The sequence below is a fragment of the Zalophus californianus genome, chromosome 1, assembly GCF_009762305.2.
Source record: "Zalophus californianus isolate mZalCal1 chromosome 1, mZalCal1.pri.v2, whole genome shotgun sequence".
NCBI classification, from domain to species: domain Eukaryota; kingdom Metazoa; phylum Chordata; class Mammalia; order Carnivora; family Otariidae; genus Zalophus; species Zalophus californianus.
The window spans coordinates 5,895,744-5,923,707 of record NC_045595.1 but is presented as its reverse complement, the minus strand read 5'-3'; the positions used below and the strand labels follow the sequence as shown (position 1 = coordinate 5,923,707).

Below are 27,964 nucleotides of genomic sequence, written 5' to 3'. Positions count from 1 at the left end.
CGCAGCCTTCCCTCAGAGACACACCCCTCTCCCCTTGTTATTGGTGCCGCCAGGTGTTGCTCAACAGGATTCCACATGTCGATAGGCAAAACTACCCGTCCTTCACTGCTTTCCTAATTTCAATTTGCTTCTCTCCTTAGAGGCGGCAACCTTCTGGCCGTAGCCCGGGCCCTCCTCACGGAATGGCTACGGATTGGCCCGACACCCCGTCACTCCTGGATGGTGGGCGGAGCCAGGGTGCCTGGGGGCGGCGAATTGGCTGACTGGGCCTCGGGGGCGGGGCAGCCGCTCCTGTCAGCGGGTGAAATGGCAGCGGCAGAACCGGCGGCGGCCGCGGTCCCGGGGGGCGGCTGAGGGGGCCGGGCCGGGGCTGCGGGGCGAGCAGCGCGGCGGGGATCCAGCGGCGCGGCCCGGGACAGTGAGGCTCAGCACGGCGATGGCGGCGCGCTCGGCGCAGGTAGGCAGGCGGCGCGGGCCGGGCCTCCCGGGCGCCTTCTCAGGCCGGCGGCTCCGCGCTGCGGCCCGCGGGGCCCGGCAAGACCGGGACTAGGGCTGCCTCGCCACGGAACCCGCGCTGGGAGCCCTCGGCACTCCCGGCACGGACCCTAGCCGTCAGCCTTGGGCCGAGGCCCCCGCCCACCCTCGTTCCGGATGCCTCCGGACCCCTCGGGGCCCCTCCCCCTCCCCTTCCGGGCGCCCCCTCCCCCATCCCGCCCCCTCTGCAGGGGCCTCCCCCCACTCCCTGGCCGTGACCCCCGCCCACCCTTTCCATAGACCCTCAGGACTCCTCCCGGACCCTTCAGGGCTCCCCTAGCCCCCACCTCGCAGACCCGCCCCCCGCGGCGGCCCCCCTCAGGGCCAGGACGCCCGCCCTCCCTCTGTCCGGATCCCCCAGGACCCCTCCCATCTGCAGACCCCTTGCCACCCCATCCCTCCCCTCACTTCGCATCCTATCTCTGGGCCCAGACCTGCCCCCAGCCCCAAGGCTAGGAGCCTCAGAGCCCTACCCCTCCCTTCCAACCCCACAGGACCCTTCCCCTAGCCTCTCTAAATCAGGATTCCCACCACGGGCCTCCCCTCGGCCTGCTGGCCCATCTCCCATCCCCAGCAACCCCATGCCCAAGGGCACCCGGAAAAATCACTCCTCAGGCTCCTCCCAGCACACTCCAGCAGCTCCACACACACCCCTGAGCCTGACTCCTCCTGAAAATCCACCCTCACCTCCTGCTCAGGACCTCCCGGCAGATGCTCTGAACCCTCCCTCAGGTTCAGAGGCACACATCTTTCTGAAAGCCCCACACTCACCCGTGCGTGCCCCCCCCCAACACACACATCTGGGAGCCAACAGTTCTCACAGAGAGAGATGACCATGAACCCTTGGCAACTCATACTGACAGACACCCTGGCCTCTAACACACAAACAGCCAGGAGCCCCCTGATCTGCAGGTGGGCGTACACATACACACACACACACGCACACAGAGCTAGACACTTGGATCCTTAGCCCACACAGAGGAACTCAGACCTCCAACACAGACCCTGACAGTTGGCCCCCCCACACACACACAAACACACTCTCACACGCAGGACTCCTTTGCATTTTCACACACCTCCATGGATCCCACCTGCCCAGGTCCTCCTGTGGTGCCCAAAGCTCCCAGCTCAGGCCAGCTTGGAGACCTGAGCTGCCTACCCTGCCCCAGGCAGCCAGCCTGCCCAGCCACACCAGCCTTCCTGACCTGGTATCGGCATCAGGGCCCGGAAGGGTGGCAGGGTGACCCAGAATCTCCCAGCACTCCTGTGGACACCTGCCCCCGGCCTCTTCCCCTTTATCCATCTCCGCCTGCTTTGCCCTTCTTCAAAGGGAAGGGCACTCACTCTCCCTCCTACACTGAAGTCTCCCAAAAGGAAGCACGGCCTGCCCCCTGATTTATGCCACCCCCTGGTGGGGAGGGGTTCAGGCTGCTCCTGGCCTAGTCCTGAAGTCTGCCCAGACGGGGAGGACCAGCCTCCTGACCCCATCTCGCCCGCTGGCCTCAAATGGCAGGGCCAGCACTGTTGCCAGGGGCAGCCCCTGATAGCCCGCGTGAGTTCCTTCACCCACGACCAGTGTGTCATACCAAAATGAAACGGCTTCCTTCTCTCCTGGCATTTGGGACCCAGTGGGGCTGGGTTTGGGCCTGCCAGAAGCAGACAGCTCTTTGTTAAGGAATATTTTCAGAAGGGAAGAATGTGCTGAAGAGGCTCGGGTGGAATACGAGTGAGTAGTCAGCTTGGTTTTCCCCTTGGCTGGGCTTTGATCAAGCCAGAGGACCCATGTCCACCCATCTTTCCCGGTTGTGTTGGTTCTCTCCTTTCGTCCTGCCACCCCACAGCTCTCACCCTCAGGTCCAACCTGTGGGTTCCCCTGGGCTTTTGTGGTTGGCTGCGGGTGGTTTGGAAGGACCTGCAGGTGGTTGGCCCTGGCACAGGGATGAGGAAAGAAGATCACAGAACTGGCGAGGTGGTGTGGCCAGGACTGCAGGGAGTGAGGAGGAGCCTGGGTCCCGCCCGTGCAGAATCCAGATCAGTCCAGCCCCAGCTCTGCCTGTCTGGGCTCCTTTGAGCCACATGAGCATGCCTGGAAAGTCCCAGAGACACAGGCCCAGGGTTCTTTGCAGATATTCACCAGTGGACTCTGGACAGCCCCAGGAAGAAGCACCTATTGGCTCAGGGCCTCAACTTCTCCATCTGGAAAATGGGGGGATAAATCCTTAGACCCTTGCTTTGTACTGCAGGGGAGCCAGTGAGGTTAGGATGTGGTCCTGAATGTCCCCTGGGCACCGTGTGGGAGGGGTCAGTGGGGTCCAGCAGGGCAGTCGCCTATCTATGGGTGAGAGCAGAATCATTGGCCGCCCTGGTCCCCTGGTTGTCATTAGTTGACGCCTCACTGGATAATGGCCGTCTCTCTGTGGCCAAGCTGCATCTCAGGAAGCCGGCTCAGTTGGGGGTTGAGAGATGGTCTGTTGTGGGATTTGTGGCCACACAGAAGCCTCCTGTGGATGGGGGGTAGGAGGGGGCCTACTTGCCGGCAATGCCCTCGCCTCGCATACACCTCTGACACACAGACCTGGGTAGGGAGAGGCTCATTCTGCCCACTTGCTGAAGGGAGGAGTGGATGAAGACTCCTGAAGGTCACGAGGCACACAGGAAACAGTCTCCACAGCCTCCCCAGGGTGGGCCCTTGTGCAGATGCAGTGGGGCCAGAAGGCTCTTCAGAACAGACTGTGAATTCCTTAGGAAAACACGAGAAAGCTTCCGGGGAGGGCTTGTGAACAGTATCAGTGCACTTTTACCCGAGGCTGGGGGTACAGGCCTGTGTCTTTGGATACGCGCTTTGATGGGGGCGGGGGGCGAGGCAGAGAGTGATCTCAGTTTCCTCTGGCAGAATACAGATGCTGATTGTTCCAGGTGAATCCCCACCACGTGCTAGGAACTGAGTCAGGTGCTGGGGTATGAAGGAAGGTCACACATGGTCCCTGCCCTGCCTCTAAAGACCCTCTTGGCGCACCCTGATCGGGCCCATCCCACATGCCAGGCCTGGTGCCAAGCACCATTTACATATTATCTCATTTAATCCTCCAAACCTTGAGGAGGAACCAAGATTCCAGTGTGCGCCCTCACCATCACGTCCTGCTGCTTGCCATGTGGAAGCACGAGGCAGAACTATGCCCAGCATGCTGTGGGAGCACAGAAAAGGGTCCGGTGCATCCCCGGGCCGCCAGGGAAAGTGGAACAGGGATGACATATAGGCCCAGAGAAGAGCTCTCTGGGCAGGCGTGGTAAGGAAGGGCGTTCCAGGCAGGCAGTGTTTGGACAGAGGCTCACAAAGCAGGAGCAAGTGTGGTGCATTCAGGGAGTCATGCCTTGTTCGGTGGGCCTCATCCTATACTCCCGATGTCCCAGATGCAATCCATGGGGCACATACTGCGTGTCCCTCCCTGGGAAAAGGGACCCGTAGTTGGAAAAACTCAAGAGAGGGAGCAAGCCCTACCCTGCCCTGGGGAGTCTGTAGCACACCTGTTCCAGAAGTGAAACAGGAGTGACCACGGACTCACCGGCACCAGGGGAGAGATTTATCTTCGAAGGCCCCGTCGGCACAGCTCACCTGGGCTTTTCTTGCCTTACTCGTGTGCTGTGATGTGTTGTGAGATTGTTTCATTGACGTGTGTCTCCCACACCGGCCCACTAGTCCCGCAAGGGCAGGGAGCCTGTCCATTTGTTCACGGCTGAGTCTCAGGCAAGTGTAGGACACATAGCAGATGCTTAGTAAATACTTGCTTCGTTTTAGGATCTGACAGTCTTCCCTACCACCCACTTACGAAAGACGGCCTGGATCTCTTCCATGGAAGGAGGTTGACCCATCTGCCTCGGAGAGCTCCCAAAGGCAGGGTGTACCCACCTCGCCCCCTGCCCCCTGGTCCTGCAAGACTTTGCCACTGACACAGGCAGCAGAAAAGATAGCATCTTGGCTTTGAAGAGCCAAGAGCCTTTGCAGGATGCCCCTTCTCTTATTCACCTGTCCCTGGAAGGCTTATAAGGGCTTTTAATTTTCTCCCTTGTCATTCTCAAGAACCTAAAATATAGAGAAATGAGGGATTTGCCAGGAATGAGCCTGTTTCCATGGCAGAAAGGAAGTTGGTGATGATATAGGGTAGTAAGCATTTTTTTTTTTTTTTAGGCCAGAAGGGATTCCACAGGTCATAATGGTCCACCTTTCAGATTTTAGTCTGAAGGTATTTGCTGCAGCTATTACTTCCAATAATGATAATTATAGTTTCACTGCTTTAATTTAATAATTATGCTTTCCCTTTAAAAGGGGTCTGCTGTAGAGGAGAGGTTTGTTTATTCATTCCACGAATATTGGATGCCTGATGGTGTGCTAGACTCTGGGGATCCAGTGGTAGCTAGACAGCCCCTGCCCACATGGAACATTCCATCTAGCAGGGAATACCATGAACCAGCTCCTATCCTAAGCACTTGACAAGTTTAGCTCAGGTATTCCTCCCAACGAAACCTGTGAGGCAGGTACTATCATTAGCCCTGTTTTCAGATGAAGAAACTGAGGCAAAGTGTATCACAAAGATATACAAGGGTGTAGGAGGGATTTGAACCCAGGTTACTGGCTCTGAAGTTCTCACAGAAGGCCAAGAGATCTAAGAGCAGTTCTACACACACACAGCCATGTGAAGAAGGGACGCGGATATGGAAACATCCACAGCATAGAGGAGCGGCTAGAACTGGGGAAAAGAGGAAGGCAGACAGCAAGCCCTGAATTCCAGTTGCTGTCCTTGTTATACAGGCTTACCCATTGGGTGCCCATCCCTCAGCAAGGAAAAGGACCCAGACACGAGGCCATTTCCCCAGGAGCTGGAGCCAGCCAGGACCATGGTGGTCTGCGGGCCCACACTGACAGTCCTGGCAGGCTGGGCGTATGGGGTCACGTGGCATCTCCCGAGGCATCCGGTTCAGAAATGAGTCTGTGTCCCCCGTAATCATTAGAGGTGGAGGATCAGAAGCGGGGGGGGGGGGGGGGGGGGGGTAGGTAGGGAGCCAAACTGAAAGGAAACTTGGGGTCTTTATTCCCTGCCTCTGAAATCGCCAAGCTCTCTGCAAGATGGCACGCACACACACACTCACTCCCTCTCCCAGTTGAAAAGTAATGACTGTGCTTTACTGAGCACCCAGTAAATTGGGCATTCGTGCTTTAATGTATATTGTTTCTAAAGTAAAAGAATGCAGAGAGCGGCAGCACAGAGGATCAATTTAGGGCAGAGGCTCTGGAGTCAGAAATCCAAGTGCAAATCCTTCCTCCCCTGCCTAGTCAAGGGAACCTGTGAGTGTCCCACTTGCTATGGGACATGCATTACCACTGTCTTTACTTTTCTGTCTACACTGATACAGAATCTTTGTTTTAAATTATTTTTAAAATAGAGTTTATTTTTTAGAACAGTTTCAGATTTGCGGAAAAATTGAGAAGACAGTAGAGAGTGCCTGCAGACCCCACACCCAGTTTCCCCGATTAGGAACATCTTCAGTAGGTCTGGTGCATTTGTTGTAATTAACAATGTTGATACATTAACTACAGTCCACACTTTATTCAGATTTCCTTAGTTTTGCCCTAATTTCCTTCTTCTCTTCCAGGAGCCCATCCTGGATCCCACATGACATTTTGTCATCAAGCTTTCTTAGGCTCTTGTGTCTGGGACAGTCTCTTAGATTTTCCCTATTTCTGATGAGCTTGACAGAGGAGGAGAACTGGTCAGGCATTTTCTAGAATGTCCCCTGATCTGGATTTGTCACATGTTTTTCTCGTAGTTAAACTGGGATGATGTGTTCTGGGGAGAAAGATACAGAGGTGACATGCCCTTCTCAGTTCATCATGGGCCCATGCTCTCAATGTGACTTATCACTGTTGATGTTGACCTTGATCACTTGGCTGAGCAGCACAGACATTTTTGTCTTCATTCATTCAGCAAATGTTTATTGAACACCTACTAAATTCCAGATGTGTTAGGAGCTAGGAGTAGAAAATTAAGAAGATAGGCCCTTGCCCTCAGAATGTTCATGACCGGGGTGTCTGGGTGGCTCAGTCAGTTGGGCATCTACCTTTGGCTTGGGTCATGATCCCAGGAACCTGGGATCGAACCCCACGGCAGGCTTCCTGCTCAGCGGGGAGCCTGCTCCTCCCTTTCCCTCTGCCTGCCTCTCTGCCTACCTGTGCTCTCTCTATATCTCTCTGTCAAAGAAATAAATAAGAAATCTTTTAGAAAAATTATAAAAAAATAAAAAAATAAGAAAAAAGAATGTTTGTGACCCAGTAGGGCAGGCAGGCGTATATAGAAGTCATTGCCATGGACTGTGCCTTGGGCTGAGGTGTAGGGGGCAAGTATTTTCAGAGAGAGAAAGAAGTGAGCCAGCATGCTGGAGGTGGGGGTTGACAGGAACGATTTCACCAAAAAAGATATTCAAACCAGGCATTGGAGAATGCCTTTCCAGCAAGAGGGAACAGCATATGCAAAGACACAGGCATGAAGAAGCAGTGGTCCCGGAGAGCTGAGCATCGTGGGGCTAGGATGAGGGAGGAAGCAAGACTGGCAGGGCTGTGTGCACCAGGCAGAAACATCTGGGCTCCATCTCCAAGTAGGGAGTGGCTGAAGGGTTTGGGCAAGCAGCAGAAGGGTAGTGCCAGGCTTGGCCTGAGCAGGTGGGTGGAGGGCAGCACCATGGACCCAGCTAGTCCCACTTGCAGCAGGAGGAGGCACTGGCCTTAGTCAGGAGAGTGTTGAGTTTGAGGAGCATCTATCTCCACACCAGGGACCAGGAGGGTCTTAATAAAATGCAAGCCCAGCCAGGCTCCTGCCTGAGCCCACGGGGGCTCACAGGGCCTGGCCCCTGCAGAACTCTCTAGTCTTTTCTGGAGTGGCATGCCTCCCTCCTGCTTCTGCACCACCCTTCCTCTGCCAGCCCAGCCCATCTCTTACCTTTTTCTCTCAGCTGTCATTCACATAACATAAAATTCACCCCTTTAAAGCGAACAGTTCAGTGGGTTTCAGTATATTCACAACGTGGTACAACTGTCATCACTGTCTAGTCCCAGAACATTTCATCACTCCAAAAAAGAAATCATGGATGCAGGTCCCCCCATTCCCCCCACCCCCCAGGCCCCAGCCCCTGGCAACCACTAGCCAACTTCCTGTCCCTATAGATGTACATATTCTGGACATTTCCTATCAGTGCAGTCATGTCACTTGTGATCATTTGTGTCTGGCTTCATTCACCGAGCATAATGTCTTTAAGGTTCATCTATACGGCAGCGTATGTCAGAGCTTCCTTCCTTTTTTACGGCTGAATCATATTCCAGTGCATGGATGGACCACACTGTGTTTATCCGTTCATCCGTCAGTGGACATTGGATTGTTTCCACTGTTTGGTATGAATGACGCTGCTGTGAAGAGTCATGTATAAGTTTTCATGTGGACGTATGTTTCCCATTCTTTTGGGTAGATAGCTGGGAGCAGAATTGCTGGGTCGTATGGGACCTCCATATTTAACTCTTTGAGGAGCTGCCAGGTGGTGTTCCACTCTATCTGTTCTTTGAAGCGTGTCTCTCAATCTGTAAGAGAAAGCTTGGATGATGGTTTCTTACTCTTGATGCCCCGTGCACTCGGGAGGGCAGCGGCTCTGTCAGTCTTTGCTTAGTGCGGTGCCCAGCACCTGGTAGGCATTCAGCAAACTTCGGTGGGTGGGCAGGTGGGTGCAGTTCCTCAGATATTTCTGAAGTCCTATGTTGTAGGCCCAGTGCAGGGTACCACAGTAGTGGGGACCCAGACAGGGGCGGTTCTTGCCCTGGTGGGGAATCTGATGGAGATATTTGGGAGCCAGTTGGCAATCTTAGATGGTGCTCAGGAGAAAGGACAAGCTGGGAAAAGGAGGCATATATGTGGTCATTGAAGCCTCGAGAGGGAGACCACCAAGGGCATGAAGGGACAGGGGCCAAGGCAGGGTCCGTGGAGGAGGGGGTGCCATGCAGGAGACTGAGAGGCCCTAGCAGAAAAGCAGGAGAGCAGCCAGGAGCCCAGCCTCTCTGAAGCTAGCTGGAAAAGGATTGCAAGAAGGAGGAAGCATGACTGGCAGTGTGCAAACACCCCTGAGAAGGAAAGAGAAAGGGTGGTGGAGAACACCCAGCAGCTGAGCCTTTCTGCCCCTGTGCCCCCGGCCCCAGCTCACTGGCAGTCTCTCCCCACCCCTCTGGGTTGGTTCAGCCTCATAAGCCATTGGCCACCCTACGGGGGGGGGTGGGTGTGTGGAGGGTGGGTAATGCCAGCAGACACAGGGGTAGGTGGCCCACTGCCTACTCTGCAGGACCCAGGACCCCCTTTAAGTGGCTGAGGTGGAGCAGAGGCAAAGGGGATTGACGTTGAGGCTGCTGAGAGGCTGGGACCTCAGACTTAGTGGGCCTGTGCACGGATCCCAAAGGCCTGTGGCCCCTCCACACTCAAGGGCACCTGCCTTGTCTCTGGGTCTCTGTACCCATCCAGCAAGGGTGGGATGGCTGTGGAGGTGGTGTCTCATCTGCCTCTTTCTCCTCCATATCACTGGGCCTACAACAGTGCCTGGGCTTCAGATGGCCCTCAGGGAGCATCAGGGAAGGAAGAGTTGAGCCAGTAAGAGTTGCAGCGCTCTGGAAGGGAGGCCAGGCCACCCACAGAGCTGGGAGGGCAGCAAGCCCGTGTCCATTCCCCATCTCCTCAGTCCCAAGGGTGGCAAGATCTGGTCAGTGCAGGAAGTGTGCGTGCGTGCGTGCGTGTGTGCGTGTGAGAATGTGGGTGTGAGTGAGATGGTGTGGATGTGTATGAGTGTGTCTGTGTGTGTATCCATGTGCATGGGTGCGAGATCGTGTGTGTCCGTGTGTGCACGCACACACAGGAGAGTGGGTAGAAGACTGCATGAGTGTGTGGGGTGTGAAATAGTGTGTGAGTGTAGGTAAGTGTGTGTGGGTGTGTGAGTGTCAATTACATGAGTGTGTTACATGAGTGTGTACAAGGTGTGAGTGTGTGTGTGTCTGTGTATATGTGTGCATCAGGAGGATGACTTCCAGGGCCAGGCCGTGTTTAGTCTGGCGATGAGTCAAGAGAAAGTTCCTGAGGGATCAGAAGATTCTGCCTCTCAGACTGCAAATTTCAGCCTTATGTATTGAATCAATTTTATTTCCTGTATGAAATTCACATTAATATGTGATAAATAGCTGAACAAACTCTGCTAGTGGCTGGCCCCCGGTTGTGTTTTTAAATCAGAAACCCAGAGTTGAACCATTCTCTTGGGCCCTTTAGGGGCAGCAGTGGGGGTGCTAATGCACTCCAAGGCTTGGATCTCTTGGGCTCAGCAAGGAGACAGTGGGCCCTGACCACTACACTGGCCACATGTGGTCTCTTTCTCTAGAGCCCCCACTGCTCCCTCAACCCAACCATGCTTAGGAGGCTGCAGTCCTCACCTCCACCGCATCTTCCCCATCTCCCAAATCTGACGTTGGGAAACCCACACTGCCTTCCCAGCCCCTCCCTGCCCAGAGAGATCCTTCTAGGTCAGCACTTCTTGTCCACAGCCCCTCTCTGCCCTGGCTGGTCACAGACTTTGACCCTGTGGTAGGCCCCAGAGTGGCCCCCACTGTCCCTCTCTCAGGAGAGATTAACTCCTGGCTAGACGGTGCACAGTGGCTTGGTCTTTGGGCCAGTCATCCCCGGCCAGCCAAGCGATGGGAAGAAAAAGTCTTCCAGTTCCGCCGGCATGTGCCACCTAGAGTTTGTACTGCTCACCAAAGCCAGAGCCCTTGGCACCCAATAGAACTGGAGAGCCTTTGGGAGCCAGAGGCAGAACCAGTGGCCCCAAGGAGCCACAGAGACCAGGGAAGGGAGGGTTCTGGGCCCCCTACAAGGTGGAAGAAGAATGATGCCCACCTCTCCCACACCCCATGACAGGGCAGCACAAGGGAAGGAAGCCAGAATCAAGTGCATGGTCAGGGTCAAGCCCAGAGTCAACCCAGGGGACCTCAGGTGCTGGTTGGGTTCTGAGTTTGGATTGCGAGTAGGTGCCCAGTGACCTGATGGCAGGTATGAAATGGTCTGCTGTTGTCCTGTCATTGTCCTTCTGCTGCCCAGGGGACCGGATGCCCCTTCTCCATGGACTGGACAAGGGCCCCTCTGTGGGCTGAGCTGTCAGAGCCAGGTCAGGTGGGGTCCAAGGGCAATAGTGGCTTCCTGGTTCAGAGTATGCAGGGGAGTAGGTGGGCATGAAGGAGCCATCCAAAGTGACAGTGAGGGAAGCAGCATTTCCTTCCTGCCTCCATGGCCTTGGAGATCCCCATCTTCTTCAACCCTTGATGCTAGCCTGGGCTTACCAGAAGCATGACTGAGTAGAAGGAACACCACCCCCGGCCCCTGCCTCTGCTCCCCTAGCCATTTCCAACCCCTAAACCCTCCCACCAGGGTGATGCCTGCTTCTGCCCACAGCCCCCACACCTGGCATAGCAGAACCCTGGAGCCCAGCTAGACCGGGGCCTTGGCCCTCGCCCTGGAATGAATAAGAATGACCAGCAGCGAGGGAGGGAGCAGTCATTAAGTATCAGGCACTGTTCTCCCATGTTACATGTGGTGGCTTGCTCAGTTCTCACGGCCACCCTCTGAAGTTGGTCCCGTATGATCCTCAGTCTTTGGAGACTCAGAGAAGCCAAGTGACTGGCCCAAGGCCACACAGCTGGTTGAGGGGGAGCAACAATTCAGACCCAGTTTGTTGGAGTCCAGAGCCTTGGCTTTCGGCCTGCTGCTGAGCTGCCTCTCCTGAAGCAGACAGAAAGCAAGAGGCTGGTGTTCTTGAAGCTCCCAGGAGGGTGGGGCCGGACCACCCCAAGAAGAACGGGACCAATGGGCCTGGCCCGCACCCGGCATGCAGCAGCAGGCCGTGGTCAGGGTACTGATGAGAGCCTGTGGCTCTCGCTCTGCAGCCACTGGGGCGGATTCCCAGCACTTTGACACGTCCATCCCTGGCTTCCCAGCCCAAGGGGAGTCAACTCTTCCGGCTGTTGGCAGCAACGGACAATTAACAGTAGAGAATAATTGCTTCTGGCTGTGCCAGCAACCCACTTTGGTTGATGAGACGGGGAAGGTCAGATGCTGAGGCAGGGCTCCCAGGACCGGCCACAGCCAGACAGGGACCAAGGCTGTCAGGAAGGGCCACTGAAGCAGGGGCTTCTGCACCCCCAAGGTCTGAGTGACAGGGACCCTTGGCCCCCTGGCCCTGCTGAAGACTCAGGAGGGTCAAGCTGAGACTTGGCCTTCATGCCCAGGGACGGCAGGACAGCTCGGGCCCTGGCTGTGGTCCTTCTGTCTCTGTCCACGCATCTGAACACAGGCAGGGCTCCTGGTAGCTAGCGTCTGGAGTAGAAGGAGCCAGCATGGCTATCCGCTGGGCTGGAGTGCATGGGGATGAGGGGTGCACCGAGTGGACAGACCAGCCCTGGGTGAGGAAACGTACCCAGGTGAGCAGCAGGCTCAGCTGCCCAGAGCCTGCAGGACAGGGTAAGGCACCCCACCCGGTGCTGACCACCCGTGTCTCCGGTCCCCAGACAGAGCTGTGACCTGGCCCTGCTCGCAGCTGTTGAGCCTGCCCACCATGGCGAGCCCCACTCTGAGCCCCGACTCCTCATCCCAGGAGGCCCTGTCGGCCCCCACCTGCTCCCCCACCTCTGACTCCGAGAACCTCAGCCCCGATGAGCTGGAGCTGCTGGCCAAGCTTGAAGAGCAGAACCGGTGAGTTGGGGCCTGGGGGATGGGGAGCGGCCTCGGAGGGGTGGGTGCAGCCTGGGCCCCAAACAGAAGTTCCCGGTGGCCCTCTCACACTCAGAGCTGGGCCTGGCCCTGGGCAAATGAACAGCTCCCACCAGAGGCTTGACAGGGGCCGTGTCCTTGTTCTGTCACCCCTGGATGAGCAGACAGTTTCCCCATTCAGATGAGACCAAGGTTTCAAGAGGCCTGCGAACCTGGCCTTCGCCTACTGAGCCTCTGTTGGAGGGAAGAGCAAAGCCTCTGACTCAGCCAGGCCTTCCCACCTTTCCCCTCTGGCCCTCCCCCTGTTTTAAAATGTAGGTGTTGTTATTATAAATCAGATATGGCAGGGACAACAGGTCCAGTTTGTTACTCACGGTCCCTAAGAGGTGGCGGGGGGGGGGGGGGCGCCACACCATGTGGGGCTAAACAAGAAAGCACCAGGGTCAGTCAGGGGGCAGAGGGAGTGAGGGAAAATGTGAGAAGAGCCTTTGTTGTGGTTTCTGCGAGGACCAGCAAGGACTAGCAAGGCCGTGTGATAAAACTGGCTCGTTTAAATAATCTCAGCGGGCTCTGGGGTGGGGGCTAGCCCTAGTTGTCTGGCACCTGGCCCTGGGGGGGGGGATCAGAGAAGGGGAGGTAGTTGGTTTGTGGGTTCTAGATTGGCTGGTTTGCATAGGAAAGGGGCACTGGCAGGCAAGTCCTTAACTATCTCTAGGAATCTGCTAGGCCTGCATGGGCAGTCCCTGCAGGGTCAGCGAGGTCCCAGATGCTGGAGCTGCAGAAACGTGTGGTAATAGAGCCGCTTGCCAGCTGGCTGCCCCCGGCCAGTGGCCCGCCCTCTCTACACCTGGCCTGTAAAGCACAGATCTTAAGGAAACCTGCCCTGCTGGCTTGATACAAGACTAAGTCAGCTCCTATACATGCTTCTCAGCCTAGCGCTAGACACAGAATGGGACACAGAAGGCAGACTCTCCAGGGGCCCAGGAATAAGGACGCAGCTTAGAGGGTTTAGGGCACCGGCCAAGGGCACCGGCAAGAACAATTTAGACCCAATCCCTGTCGGCCTCCGGGGCTCCTGAGAGGAGCAGCCCCCCAGGGCGTCTCTAGAGACTAGGGGCTGGGCCAGGAGGTGCCCGCAGCCTGGGCCCGCCTCCACCAGCCCTCCCTGCCCAGGCTTCTGGAAGCCGACTCCAAGTCCATGCGCTCCATGAACGGCTCCCGGCGGAACAGCGGCTCCTCGCTGGTGTCCAGCTCCTCGGCCTCCTCCAACCTGAGCCACCTGGAGGAGGACACGTGGATCCTGTGGGGCCGGATCGCCAACGAGTGGGAGGAGTGGCGGCGCAGGAAAGAGAAGCTGCTGAAGGTGGGCGGGGCCTGTGCGGCTGGGCGGGGCCGGCCGGGCCACTCGGCCTCCTGCAGCGGGTGGGGATGGCTAGGCAAGTAGATGTCACGCTGGCGTCTCAGGTGCGCGTCTGTCTCCTGCCCTGCTCTGTCCCGTGACGGACTGGGGACAGCACGTTAAGCAGAATGCATTCTGTTTGCCGCACAGTGGCTCAGCCAGCTCTGGGCTGCAGGCGAGGCAGAGGACAGCGCGGTCCTAGGAGCTGGCCTGGGTGGCCGTGGGGAAGGCTGCCCCGGGACAGGGTCCAGCCCAGCCTCCTGCTCCCCCTGCCCCGCCCCGCTGTCAGGAGCTGATCCGCAAGGGCATCCCACACCACTTCCGGGCCATCGTGTGGCAGCTCCTATGCAGTGCCACAGACATGCCGGTCAAGAACCAGTACTCGGAGCTACTCAAGATGTCCTCGCCCTGTGAGAAGCTGATCCGCAGGGACATTGCCCGCACCTACCCAGAGCACGAGTTCTTCAAGGGCCAGGACAGCCTGGGCCAGGAGGTCCTCTTCAACGTCATGAAGGTGAGGCCCGGGGCCTTCGGGGCCTTCCCTACCCGGGTCCCTGCCGGGGTTGGCCTGCCGGGGGGTGGGGTGGGGGGCGCTGCTGTGACGCACGTGTGTTCCCTTGCAGGCTTACTCCCTGGTGGACAGGGAGGTGGGCTACTGCCAGGGCAGCGCCTTCATCGTGGGCCTGCTCCTCATGCAGGTAGGTGGCCGCGGCCAGCCAGCCTTGGGCTCTGCCCCCAGGAGGTGGGCAAAAGCAGTGTTCCCTCCATCCATGGTCCTCCTAGGGCCGGAGCTTCCCTCTCCATCCGCCTACGACTTCTGCCAGTCTCCAGGCCAAGCCCCCAGTGGGTGGGGGCAGAGGGGCTGACCACCGGCACTGTCCAGGGGCCAGAACTCAGGCAGGGGGCTTAGGTCAGCCAGTGTTAGTTGCGTTGAGGATTTCTTCCAGAGAACCCAGCAGACTCAGGAGGCGAGAATGGAGACAGCTGAGGGTGGGGGGACCAGAGGGTGTCTCACCTTGGGCTCTGGAGGTGGGCAGACCTGGGTGTCAAGTCCCAGCACCACTGTTTCCTACCGGGCGGTCTGTGGCAGGTGACCTCAGCCTCAGGAGGTTTCCCATCAGTAAAACCCAGGTGACGATACTGACCAGAGGCTTGTTAATGAGGGTCCAGGCCGCCCACACAGTCCATGTCCTGTAAATCTAAATGGAACAGAAGCAGGCAAAGCCCTGCACACCAGGGCCATAAGAAGAGCAGTGAGCACCCCCTCCCACCCTGCCTGCCCCCTCCCACCCTGCCTGCCCCCTCCCCCCCCACCACAGATGCCTGAGGAGGAAGCCTTCTGTGTATTCGTGCGGCTGATGCAGGAGTACCGCCTGAGGGAGCTCTTCAAGCCCAGCATGGCGGAGCTGGGGCTCTGCATCTACCAGTTCGAGTACATGCTACAGGTGAGCGGCGGCTGGGCGTGGTCTGCACCCACCCACTCTTCTCTTTTGGACTACACCCATGGGTGCTAACCTAGGGCATCCCCATTTCCGTCTCTTTGAGAATCCCGGGGCCAAGAAGTCGCATGCATGTTCCAGCTAAGAAAGGGGTCCTATGCTGGTGAGGCTGTGGGGTACTGTCCCGAAGGGTGCCTCCAGGGACAGGGCAAGGACCAGCCATTGATGGTGGGGGCTCCCAGAGCTGCTAGGAGAAGAGGGGTCAGGCTGGCTCTTATCAGATACACCACCGGCCCCTCCCTGTCTGCTCCCCAGGGGCGGGAGTAGGGAAAGTGTTGTCTGCCTGCCTTTGCTGATACTGGAGAGCAGCCGACTCTGTTTATAAATAGCAGCCCCTACAGGGCCTGCCCCTGGCTGGCAGACAAAGACTGGGTGTGCGTGCGTGCGTGTCCACACACGCACACGCACGTGCACATGCCTGCACGCGCACACAGGGCCTGCTTCAGAAGCTGTCGCAGGTGGGGCTGTCTAGCTCGGTGTAGCAGTGGGCAGGAAGGTACTGTCACGTGAGGGGACCTGGTAGTGTTGACAAGCAGGTGGCCCAGGCCACAGAGAAGAAGCCACCTGCCCCAGGCCAGGTAGGCAAGGCCATCCACAGCAGAGTAGGGGACAGGACCAGAGAACTCCTGGCTGTGGGACGAAGCCCCAGGGCAGGTAGGGAGACAGCCCCAGAGTCCATTCTCTCTTGGTGAAGGACATCCAGGGGCTCCTGACACCTGGTCCAGCCCCAGTTTCCCCAATTTCTGTCCCTTTTCAGGGAGTCTGAAGTTCAGGCCCATCAGACAGGCATCCTCTGAGAACTGCTGGGAGCCAAGCATGGGGGCAGGGCAGCCACTGTGGGTGGACACAGCAACTGGCAGGTCACAAAATATGGGGTGAGCTATGGTGGGCTCACTACCCCACCCCACCTCTCGCTCTCTGGGTGAACTTGGGGAGTTACAGAACCACATAACCATCCTCCCCGCCGCCACCCCGAGCCCTAGAAGCTTCCTCTTGAGGCAGTGGTGAGGATCCCATAAGCGTTGTGCCAGTGCCTACCAGTATACCCAGCCCCCCCCCCGCCCAGCTGCCGCTACTCCTGCCACCCCTGCCTATGTCCCCACCTCGTGCCACTCAGAACTCTCGGGTGCTTCAGCCTCACCCAAACACAGTGCCAAGGGTGCACAGAGGAAGGGAGCCACAGGCTGCCCAGGGCGGGCCAGGAAGTCTCCCTGGAGGCCGGGGCACCGAGGCCCCGCACTTGTGCCAAGCAGCCTCCTCACGGTGCCTGGCCTTCTCCTCCCACCCCCTCACTCCAGGAGCAGCTCCCAGATCTGAACACCCACTTCCGCTCCCAGAGCTTTCACACGTCCATGTATGCCTCGTCCTGGTTTCTCACGCTCTTCCTGACCACTTTCCCGCTACCTGTTGCCACCCGTGTCTTCGACATCTTCATGTACGAGGTGAGGACCCCAAACACCCCTTTGTCTCCCAGATACCCAACATGGGAAACAAATCCCAGCCAGGCCCAGGCTAAGGAAGGGCCAGGGCTTGGAGGGATTGGGGGGCGTGTCAGACAGCCCCCGCCCCCGGGAGAGCAGGATCGGAGACTCACTGCCATCATCCCCTTTGCAGGGCCTGGAGATTGTGTTCCGGGTGGGCCTTGCCCTGCTGCAGGTGAACCAGACAGAGCTGATGCAGCTGGACATGGAGGGGATGTCCCAGGTGGGCCAGGAGGCCCGGGTGGGTGGGATTCCCTTATACCAGCACCTCCCCCCTCTGCCCAGGCAGGTAAAGTCCTCCTGAGAGATGGGGAAGGGCCTGGCTGCAAGGGCAAAAGGTGCTCCTGAGCATCCTGCTCCTTTCACGATTCCCTGAGGCCTTCCTGGAGGACAAGGTGGGCTCTGAGGAGCAGCCTGGCTACTCGGGGGTCGGGGGGGAAATGGTGGAAGGCCTAGGCTTAGGCCAAGCCCTAGGAGGTCCCACCCTCCTCTCCTGCTCCCAGCTCTGGGTCCTCCAAAGTCTAATGGGGCAAATAGTGATAGCAGCCAAACCACCAGGCCTTGGCTGTGGTTTGGGCCCCGGCAGCTGGGCCAGGCGAGGGCACGGGCGGGAGTGAGGGGGCTGGGGCAGCTGCAGAGGAGGCCAGCCGGCTTTCCCGCCACGTCCGCGTCACACAGGCCCCTCCCCCTGCCGGCATCTTCCAGCTGGTGCTTCGGGGAAGAATGCACAAAGGCCACGGCTGTGTCCATGAACACGGGCATCCATTGTGTGCCGCTGCCAGAGGGGGCCAGCTGGGCTGAGGAGCGTGAGCCAGCCTGGCCCCGAACTGCAGCAAGCTGTGTCCTCCGCTGGAGCTGGTGCTTAACCCTTTGCCAGGGCTCCTGGGGCCACAGGCGTGCAGGCTGACCACCAAGGGGTCTTCCCTCCAGGCCGCTCCCACTGCCCCGACTCCTCACACTCTTGAGCCTCTCACTGCCCTGGGGCAGTGACACGCCTTCCCCCCTCTTCTGCAAAAGTCCCTGCGCTCAGACCCCACCACCACCTGGCCTCTGCCCACGGGAGCTGCCGAAGCCCTGCTTTTCCCCTGCAGACGGCAGTCCTGACTTCAGGTGCTGCTTCCCCCCAGTGCACGCCCAGCCCTGCTTCTCGCACTTACTCGCTCCACACGCACTGACAGAGTGCCCATGGCAGGCTGGGCCCTGAGCTGGGACATGGTGACGCCCCTGGCAAACCAGCTCATCCTGCAGGGAAGCGGGGTACAGCAGAGCTCTGGCGGCCCCCCAAGTCAGGGCCTGTGTGTCAGGGACGGCCTGTGCCCCCCACAGTACTTCCAGAGGGTGATCCCCCACCAGTTCGACAGCTGCCCAGACAAACTGATCCTCAAGGCTTACCAGGTCAAGTACAACCCCAAGAAGATGAAGAGGTCAGTACCAGGCGGCCGGGGTGCTGGCAGAAAGGGGTCCCCGAGAGTGGGATGGCAACCACATCGGCTCTCCCCTCTGCAGGCTGGAGAAGGAGTATGCAGCCATGAAGAGCAAGGAGATGGAGGAGCAGATTGAGATCAAAGTGAGTCTCCAGGGAGGTGTGGGTACAGGGACGGGATGGCCTTGGGAGTGCAGCCTGGCCCAAGCCACGTACCAGCCTGTCCTCAGAATTGGAGGCGTCGTCCCTCCACCCACCTGCCCCTTTGTTCACCAGCAGGCCAGCGTGTGAGCCAGGGCCCACCCCAGGGCTGGAGACCCGTCCCAGGGCTGGAGTGGCAAATGAGGTGGATAGGTCCCTGCCCTCATGGGACCCCCCAATTATAATGGGGAGATGGTTGGGGAACCCATAGATACAGAGTATGGACTGCAGAAAGAGTTCTGGATAAAAACGTGCAGGAGAGAGGTGGAGCTGACCCCGGGGAAGATTGCTCCAGGCCCACGGAGCCAGTGCAAAAGGCTGAGCAGCAGAAGGCCTGATGGACTAAAGGAACATTAGGACTCGGGGGTATCAGGAAGGCTGCCTCAGTGGCTGCAACCCTGAGCCCAGGGCCAGGCAGGAGCCAGGCATGTCGGACAGAATCCCAGACTCTCCTCCCTCTCCTCCTTTCTGCTTTCATCCTTCCACACGTGATTTTAGTTATTCACACAATAAGCATTTATTGAGCACCTGCTGTGTGCCAGAGTCACAGCAGAGACTGAGCCCCCCCCCTCCAATCCAGCAAGAGGGACAGACACAAACACATACCCCTGGCTTTGTCCTCTTCAGGGACAGAGCCCCACAGACCAGGATTCAACCCCCAGCTCTACCATGGACCAGCCATGTGACCCAGGAAGATTCATCCCTTTGAGCTTCAGTGTCCCCTTCTGCAAAATGGGGACAACATTTGCTCTGCTGTTCAAATTATTGTAATTTATTAATTTTTATTTTTATTATCATCACCATTATCAGCATCTCCACCTCCTTTAGAAAGACAGAGGCAGAATCTAGATTAGAATCCAGGTAACCTGCCACCCATACCTGAAAGGGAGAGGAAGGACATCAGCGTCCTGACCCTGTTTGTAGGTTTTCCAGAAGTAGTTTTGTGTCCTGAGTTTGCAAGCGTCCCCCTTTCTCAGGAATGGTAACTTGACTAATGCACCAGTCCACACGTGGGTACCTGTCTTGCTCATGCACAGTCATGGGCCTGCCCCCATTGGTGACCATGAGGGCCCAGCAGTAGGCAGGGACACAGCTGACACTGAGACTATATGCCCCACCTGGAAACTTCCCCTCAGAGGAGCCTGAGAGCCCATAGGCCCTAAAGGATCCAGGCAGACGTCTTCACCCCTGGCTCTGCCCTTTGCTCTTTCCCTTTTAGCCTGTTTCAAAATGTACCTGGAATTCGCTTTAATCAGGTGTGGTACGGTGACAGACACGGAGACAACACACAGACTGCCTTTGAAAGAAGAGTTCATTACTCACAGTTCCCGAAAGGAGGGGGCACGCCCCACCGTGCTTGGCCACATGGGGAAGCACCGGAGGCAGAGGGCGAGAGGGGCAAAGCATGGGCCAGAGCCTTTACTGTGGTCTCCACAGGAAGGAACGGGCAAGGCAGGGTAGTCAAGTTGGAGTTGAGGGTTGGTTCCTTTGAATAATTTCAGGAAGCTGCAGGCTACAGTGGGGTCCCTCGTTGTCCTGGGGCAATTTAGGGCAGGGAGAACATTGGGCTTGGTGTGTGAGTGAGACAGGCAAGGTGGGTGGGTGGGGGCTCTGGGTTGGCTGGTTTGCATCTGAAAGGCGCACTAGCCTGCAGGTGGTTTGCTGTCTCTAGGAATGAGCTAGTCCGGGCAGGGCAGTCTCTCCCAAGACTGGCCAGGTAGCTGGATGTCAAAGCATCAAAAATACAGAAGAAAAAAAAAAAAAAAAACACGCCTGATGCCTACCTAGACCCCAGAGTTCTTGCTCACTCCTTGTCTCATTTTCCCTTTGGAGTAAGCAGAAGAGAGGAGAGTTGTTGCTTGGGCACATCAAACTCCTCAGGGATCTCTGCACTTATGCAGTGGTGGGCCGAGGCCAGAGATGGGGCAGAGCGATCCAAAGGTCAGGGGTGAGGATCTGGACTCCACATTCCAGATGTGGGGCAGAGACTTGTGCCTGAAACAGCTCTAATCCAGGCAAGCTGGGGGGCTCAGACAAGACAGTGCCCCCCCTGATTCAGTTTCCCCACACATGACATCACTGAATGACTGTCAATCACGTCTGTGATTCTCTCTGACTGCAGATGCTTCCCAGGAGTGTTCTGGGTGTTTCCATCACCTTCTTCCCGGAGAAAAACCAGAAAATGTTTTTTGTGATCCACAGGGAGGCAGGGCCCTCAATAATGGATGAATGTGGGGTCTCAGGGCTTCAGGAAGATGCTGGATCTGGTTGGTGTTCATTCAGCACACACTTAGGATCCAACTATCTGTACCTGCTCCTTCAAGCGTACATAGGTAGAGACTAAGATGCAAGGCGTATATAAACCTCACTTTGCTTAAAACCAAATCCATCAGTGTAGGGGAGAAGGTGAAAAGCAAAGCAAGCTGCTTCCAGAACCCCAGCCGGGTTCTGAGCACAGCTGACTTTTGGTGGGTCATAGAAACATAGCCGTCCAGCTGAAGGAGGGCTGTGTGTTCAGCAAGACCCCCTCCCCTGGACCCTAACTCTGAGAACAGTTCATTCTGGTGCTGGAAGTGAAGCAGTGAGGGGAGGGAATGGAGAAGCCCAGAGGAAGGCCTGCCCTTGTGGGAGGTACCACACATCTCCCCAGGAGACTCCCCAGGAAGGCGAGGGTGCTGACCACTGACCCCTGACACACAGTGCATACCCATGAAAGCAATCACTTTATGAACCAAGGTTTGTTTAAAAAAAAAAAAATCAAATGGGCCATGCTATATGGGAATTGGCCCTGTTTCCTGGGATCACTGATCCAGAGCATCTGATGATGGCTCTATATCTTGCCTGGAGGCAGCCTGGCCCTTTACGTATGGGAGTGGGAGTGGGGTTCTGACACACTCCCCCCCTCTCCCCACATAGAGGCTTCGGACGGAGAACCGGCTCCTGAAACAACGGATCGAGACCCTGGAGAAGGTGAGGAGCATGGCCACCAGCCTGTGGCACCAACTCCTCCAGGGCCCAAGCAGGACCCAGCAGCTAGAGGGCCAGCCAGCCCCCTGCCCGGGCCTGGGCCCCACCTTGAACCAGCGGCCCCTGAGAAGCATGGTGCACATCCCATGCCCACCCCACCCCCAACAAGCCCCACTGAGATTTGGGCTGCCATAGAACCAGGGGGCATAGGGCAGCTTTGCTTGGGATTGGGTGTGAAATTATAACCCAGTTAACTGCAAACACGGGTCCCTCCTGGGCTGCCTGCATGGGGGGAAGGAGGCAGACTGCTGCCTTGACTGAGGTGCCCTAAATTAGGCCACAGGCTCCCAACCCTGTAATTTGGAGGCCTCACCCTCGAAAGAAAGGAGGTAGAGTAGAGGAGGGGCGGCCTTACCCCCGGTGCTGTGGTGGGGTGCCACAACCTTGACCCTGGCCCCCAACCTGTTTTTAAAGATGGGAGTAAAGGCGGGGAGGGGGCCCCTCTCCGACTCTCACTTGGCCCCCCACTGCCCACAGGGAGTAGTCATCCACCGGAGTGTACTGCCCTGGCGCCAAAGCCTCGATTCTTACTCCAAGTCCAAGTTAAAACACTTCCCCGTGGCCCGCCGCTGCCGCCCCATCCCTCAGCCTCCGGGGATGCGCCTCCTCCCGTGCGGAGCTTGCCAGGCCCTGGAGGCAGCAGCTGTGGGCACCCCCACCTGCCCACCACACACAGATCCCTCTCCAGGACGGAGCTAGCCTTGGCTTTGCTCTTCCTCCGGGTCCTCTCCTGCTGGTTCTTTGGTTCTCTGGTCTCACTCCTCTCTCCCCTGCTTCTAGAGATAGTCCACTGCGTTAGTGACAAGTGGTTCTTGTCTGTCTCTCCCCCTCTCCTGTCCCTGCGCCTTCCGCTCTGCCTCCTCCCCCTGTCGCTCGGAACCCCCTCCGCCGGGTAGGAGAGCGCTGCTCTGGCTGATAGGTTAATCCAGGTACTGTAGCTTTTCATGCCCCTCTCCCATGTCCGTCCTGGTCCCTGCACACGACAGCCAGGAACCGCCTCTTCCTTGGCCGCTGCCAACCCGGGGGGCAGAAGGGGGCAGGCCTGGCACCATGCATGGGGGTGGCTGGGGACTGCTTCTCAGGGGAGACAGAGGTTTCCCTAGGGGGGGGGAAGAGGGGTGTGTGTGTGAAGGCATGGTGTGTGGGGGTAAGTGTGAGTCTGTGCATGTCTGTACACGCATGTGGACAGAAAGCTTCCTCCCTCCAGGGACACAGGTGGGGATCCTGAGTCTATATCAGCCACAGGCCCTGGTGTGTGCACTGCGCTGAGCCTCCCTACCCCCCACCCCCACCCCCACACACACACACGCACCACCCCTTCTGGCCCCTCACGCTCCTCTCCGCTCCTACCTGCAAGGCCTGCCATCTTCCCTCACCTGCTTCTGCTGCTGCCTCATCTCGAATGGCTTTATCTGGAAGCTTCTGCCTGCCACCTGGTGGCTCCGAGCCTGGAATGGGGGGACCCGAATTGGGTGGCTTGAGGGAATGAGGTGGGGGGGAGGGGTCTTAGCCCCAGGTAGATGGAGGCCCCAGGATTCAGGACTGGAGAAGGCTCCAGAAGAGCTGTACTCCACCTGCCAACCCTGCCCTGAGGGCCAGTCCTGAGTCCCCGGGGCCTCCGCTGCCTCCAGACCCCCACCCTCGCCAGTGGAGCCCCGTGGCTGCTGTGCCTCAGTCCCGAATAAGGATGGGTTCTCCTCACGTGGGGCAGAGGCTGAGAGCCAGGAGCCGGCAGGGGAAGGAGCTGGCCTCGGCCCCAGCTTGGGGCCCCTGTTCTCCATTTAAGCCCCACAAAGCCTGGGCCTGGGGTGGGTCTGTGCCTTCAGGCTCCTCCCCGTGTCTTGTTCCTGCCTGCCCCCACCCACAGGCCCAGACCCGGTGGGGCGCCCCATCCCAGGCTCTGAGTGCGGGAGGCCTTGCCCCTCTCCCACCCCATGGCCGCCCTCTCGGGGCCTCCCCCGGCGGTGGGCCCGAGGCAGGGCCTGGAGTGTGAGCAGAGGGTCATGCGTCCCATCCTCGCTGTGCTCAGGGGCAGGTGACGCGGGCGCAGGAGGCCGAGGAGAACTATGTCATTAAGCGGGAGTTGGCTGTCGTGCGGCAGCAGTGCAGCTCAGCGGCCGAGGACCTGCAGAAGGCCCAGAGCACCATCCGGCAGCTTCAGGAGCAGCAGGTACCAGGCCAGGTGGGCGGGGCTGCGTGCCACACCATGGCTCCCGCCTTCTGGGTCTGCTTCTCCCCCCCCCCCGCCCCCGTACATCCTGGCGGGGCGGCGGGGTGGAGGGGGAGGTAGGGGAGGAGAAACCCAGACCTGGGGTCTCCATTTCCCCCAGCCAGCGAGATGTCTGGCCAGCCACACTGAGAACAAGACAGCGTCAGCACAAGGGCCCCTGGGACCCAGGCTCTACCTGCAGGGCCCCCTCCCTCAGCTCATGTGGCTGTGACTCCTTAGGGGAGCCCTGGTGTGTCCCCAAGGTCGGAAGGGCTGTCAGGCTTCCCCAGGGGCCAGCCATGCAGGGGGGGGACTAGCACGAGAGAGGAGGGGGTTCCCTGCTCCAGAGCCCAGCACTTTGCCCCCAGAAGAGGGTCTGGTCTGTGCCCACCACTCTGAGCTGGCAGAGTGGGGGGTGAGGGGGCGGCCCAAGTCGTACTGTGGAGTGAGGAACTCGGAATCATGGTGGGAGGGCCCTCAGGCCAGAGCACTATGAAGAGTCCACTTCTCCAGCACGTGGCTTTTGGGATTTTCCTTCAGCTGTACCCAAGCCACCTTCCTTATTTGATGACCTGCCAGTGGCAGCGTGGCCGATGGGGAAACCAAGGCTGGGCTCCTCCCAACCTTGGCACGATGCCCCCTTTGAGGCCAGGGAGACATTCCCTTGGCACCCCCGAGCTCCGCCTTTAGGGGCATCCCTCACCTACCAGCCAGGTCTTCACTGTCGAGCTGTTTTGAAATGGGGGTGTAATGAGAGGAAGGAGGTGGGGAAAGAGGGGCAGGAGCACCATAGCCCTGAGCCCCACCCTGCTCCCACCCCCACTGTGTGGTTAGGTGCTGACCACACAGCAGGAAGGGGGCCCAATCCTGGGAACCAGCCCCTGGCATCCCTCAGGGGGGCAGCCTGAGGCCATGGAAGGACCCCTTCAGAAGGTCCCCTCATTGTGGCTTTCCCAGGAAAGAGGCTAAGCCAGGATGGCGACACCCCTGGGCACAGAGCATCAGAACCCCCATGATGGGGCTCAGCTCTCTCCCCATGAGGTCAGAAGGCACACAGGAAGGGGATTCGGGGTTTCTCCTCACCCCCCACCCCGCCTCTACCGGCAGGCAGCCTGAGCCCCTCTGCCAGCCCAGGGGTTTTGAGGAGAGGGGGCCAAGGCCTGGGCCCACAGCCAGTTGGCAGGAAGGCTGCATACCCTCCAGCTGCCGCCTGGGGCCTGACACAGCCCTCTGCCCGGCCCCCAGGACAACCCGCGCCTCAGCGAGGACTTCGTGGCCCACCTGGAGACTGAGCTGGAACAGTCGAGGCTACGGGAAACCGAGACGCTGGGGGCTCTGCGGGAGATGCAGGACAAGGTTCTAGACATGGAGAAGGTGAGACTGGGTGGCCAAGTGGGTGGGCATTCGGGGAACGGTGGGGAAGGGGGAGTGGAGGTACTGGGTGCACTTTGGGAGGTACATGACCAGGCCCTAGTCAAGAAGGGGTGACCAGGCAGACCTGCGGGGCACATCAGACGCCCCCCCTGCCCTGCGGGTCCCCCCAGAACCTAGGGAACCTCCCTGACCCACTGGTGCCCCACTTCCTCCCCCATGGTCACCACCCAAGGTTCTGGGCCTACAGGAAGTTGGGCCCCTCACCACAGACCCTCCCGAGCCCCAGAGGCATACGCACGTGTCGGGGCACGCACAAAGCAGAATGAATCCTCAAGGGGCACAGCTGCCCTTGTGCCCCAGGCACAGGGCCAGCAGTGTGGTGGCTTTCATGGGCTTCCTGGGCAGACAGTCCCACCTGTGTGTGTCTCCGTCCCCAGGCTCCAGGATGGAAGTGGGAGGGAAGGCCAAGGCCCATCAGGGTTGCTCTCCCCTTCCCCGCCCCGAGGGAGATACCACCCAGGGGGTGCACTGGGACCACCCTCTCCCACCTGCTACCCTGAAGGGGGGCCCCAAACCTCCTGGGCCCTCCTCAACTGCTGTCACCCTCACTCCATATTGACTCAGCTCCCACAAAGCCACTGGAAGAGAGGTGCCCTGGCCAGCAGAGGGCAGCAGGACTCACTCACACAAGGCAGGAGCCATGCCCCGCCTCCCTCAAGCCTGCACTATGTGGGGTGCCCTACCAGGTGGGGTGACTGCCCCATCCATGGGCTTCTCAGTCCCCATCAGCCGGCCCAGAACTGGGCTTTCCTCCCACCTCCCTCCACATCAAAGGGAAATCTGCACCAGGAGATCCTGCCACCACCGCCACTACCCCCCAACTCCCAGGCTCAAACAAGGGTCAGTGAGGACCTCCAGCAGCAAGCTGAATTTTGATCCAAGAGGCTGGAGCACAAGTCCCTCATCACTGAGCCGTCGGAATGCTGGGCCGGGGCCTATACTGGCCCTCAGTCCATTCCAGGGAAAGGGGCTGCGCCTGGTCTGGGGTGGGGGGGAGGGGCAAGGAGCAGGGACAGGTTGCTGCAACCCATAGTCTTCTCGGCTGCTGCTGAGGCAGGTCCCAAGTGTGATCATGGGCCCCAGGGGGCGGAACTCAGATTCCCAGGTGGGGAGGCCCCTGCCCTTGCCCAACCTGCCTGGTGTTATTAGCAGTAACGTGTGGGGAACGCTGGCGTTTGGGGGTCACCCTGAGACAGTCCAGTGAAAGCAGGTGCTGTTCTTGACACCCCTTTTGCAGGCAGAATTTCTGAGGATCTATCCCCGGGGCCACATGGGTGGGGTCTGCTCCGCATAGGCCTGGGCCGCCCGTCCAGTGTATCCTGGGGTCCGGGGCGCACCCTGTCCCCAAGGGGCTGCCGGAGGTAGAACTCAGAGGAGACGTGGTGGAGGGGTCTTGGTGCCACGGTCAGGGCCTCCTGGCCACGCTGCTCCCCTGGGCTCTGACCGCCTTTCGCCCGGCAGAGGAACAGCTCGCTGCCCGACGAGAACAACGTGGCGCGGCTGCAGGAGGAGCTGAAGGCACTCAAGGTGCGGGAGGGCGAGGCCGTGGCCTCGGCGCGGGAGCTGAAGCTGCAGCTGCAGGAGCTCTCGGACACCTGGCAGGTGAGGGCCCTAGCCCGACGCACACGCGAAGTGGCCCGTGCGACCCCCGGGGCCGAAGACGGACCGCGCACCTCTCCCCCCAGGCCCACCTGTCCCGCGGCGGCCGCTGGAAGGAGTCCCCGCGGAAGCTGGTTCTGGGCGAGCTGCAGGACGAGCTGATGAGCGTGCGTCTGCGCGAGGCCCAGGCTCTGGCCGAGGGTCGCGAGCTGCGGCAGCGCGTGGTGGAACTCGAGACGCAGGTGGGCCTGAGCGCCCGCGTCCCGGGGCGGAGGGGGGGGGGAGGAGAGGGGTCGGTGCCGGCGGCCCGCGCGGTGGCTAGGCCGTGACCCCCGCCGCCCCGCCCGCCCCCAGGACCACATCCACCGCAACCTGCTGAACCGCGTGGAGGCGGAACGCGCGGCGCTGCAGGAGAAGCTGCAGTACCTGGCGGCGCAGAACAAGGGGCTGCAGACGCAGCTCAGCGAAAGCCGCCGCAAGCAGGCCGAGGCCGAGTGCAAGGTGCGCCGCCGCCCGCCCTCCCCGCCCTCGACCCGGCCCCCGCCCCGCCGCGCCCCTTGACCCGCCCTCGCCCCCTCTGCCCCCAGAGCAAGGAGGAGGTGATGGCCGTGCGCCTGCGGGAGGCGGACAGCATGGCGGCAGTGGCCGAGATGCGGCAGCGCATCGCCGAGCTGGAGATCCAGGTGAGCTGCGGGGGCCGGGGCGGGAGCCGGGCCCCGGGGCGGGCCCTGCCCTGACCCCCCGTGACCTGGCCCGCCCCGCAGAGGGAGGAGGGCCGCATCCAGGGCCAACTGAACCACTCGGACTCGTCTCAGTACATCCGCGAGCTCAAGGACCAGATCGAGGAGCTGAAGGCCGAGGTGAGCGCAGGCTGGCGCGGGAGGGGCGGAAGCCCTGCGTGTCCCCCCGCGGGTGAGGCGCGGGCGGCGGCGCCGGGGAGAGCAGCGGGGGGGGGGGGCGGGTAGTGGGGGCGGGAGGAGCGGCCCGGTGGCCCGGTTCTGTCCGCCGGTGTGGCCATGCCCGCCTTCAGCGCGCCGGTTCCCTGCCCCAGGTGCGGCTGCTGAAAGGCCCACCGCCCTTCGAGGACCCGCTGGCCTTCGACGGGTTGGGCCTGGCGCGGCACCTGGATGAGGACTCGCTGCCGTCGTCGGACGAGGAGCTGCTCGGCGTGGGCGTGGGCGCGGCGCTGCAGGACGCGCTCTACCCACTGTCCCCGCGCGACGCGCGCTTCTTCCGCCGTCTGGAGCGGCCGGCCAAGGACAGCGAGGGCAGCTCAGACAGCGACGCCGACGAGCTGACCGCGCCCTATAGCCAGGGCCTGGACAACTGA

The 27,964-nt window shown here is 59.6% G+C and overlaps 1 protein-coding gene across 2 annotated transcripts; it reads left to right on the top strand.

Annotated features, from left to right (window-relative positions):
- The first annotated feature begins 280 nt into the window (after window positions 1–280).
- On the top strand, window positions 281–27,964 carry EVI5L (ecotropic viral integration site 5 like). 2 transcript variants are annotated; one of them, XM_027586461.2, is made up of 20 exons: window positions 281–457; window positions 12,161–12,344; window positions 13,536–13,725; window positions 14,051–14,275; window positions 14,385–14,459; window positions 15,081–15,206; window positions 16,559–16,702; window positions 16,875–16,964; window positions 18,068–18,165; window positions 18,248–18,308; window positions 21,282–21,335; window positions 22,289–22,321; window positions 23,422–23,562; window positions 24,847–24,975; window positions 26,497–26,637; window positions 26,721–26,876; window positions 26,989–27,135; window positions 27,222–27,317; window positions 27,399–27,494; window positions 27,686–27,964. In XM_027586461.2, the coding sequence occupies exons 2-20, from the start codon at window positions 12,208–12,210 to the stop codon at window positions 27,962–27,964; spliced, it is 2,418 nt and encodes an 805-aa protein (XP_027442262.1). In that variant the 5' UTR covers window positions 281–457; window positions 12,161–12,207. The 2 variants fall into 2 exon arrangements, with proteins under 2 accessions (XP_027442262.1, XP_027442263.1); XM_027586462.2 differs by lacking the exon at window positions 22,289–22,321.

Bases quoted from the DNA above. Each gene is read 5' to 3' on its own strand.
- EVI5L (XM_027586461.2), top strand. From the start codon at position 12,208: ATGGCGAGCCCCACTCTGAGCCCCGACTCCTCATCCCAGGAGGCCCTG. The intron at 13,726-14,050 runs GTGGGCGGGGCC...CCCCGCTGTCAG, and splicing joins GGAAAGAGAAGCTGCTGAAG to GAGCTGATCCGCAAGGGCAT. The intron at 27,495-27,685 runs GTGAGCGCAGGC...TCCCTGCCCCAG, and splicing joins TCGAGGAGCTGAAGGCCGAG to GTGCGGCTGCTGAAAGGCCC.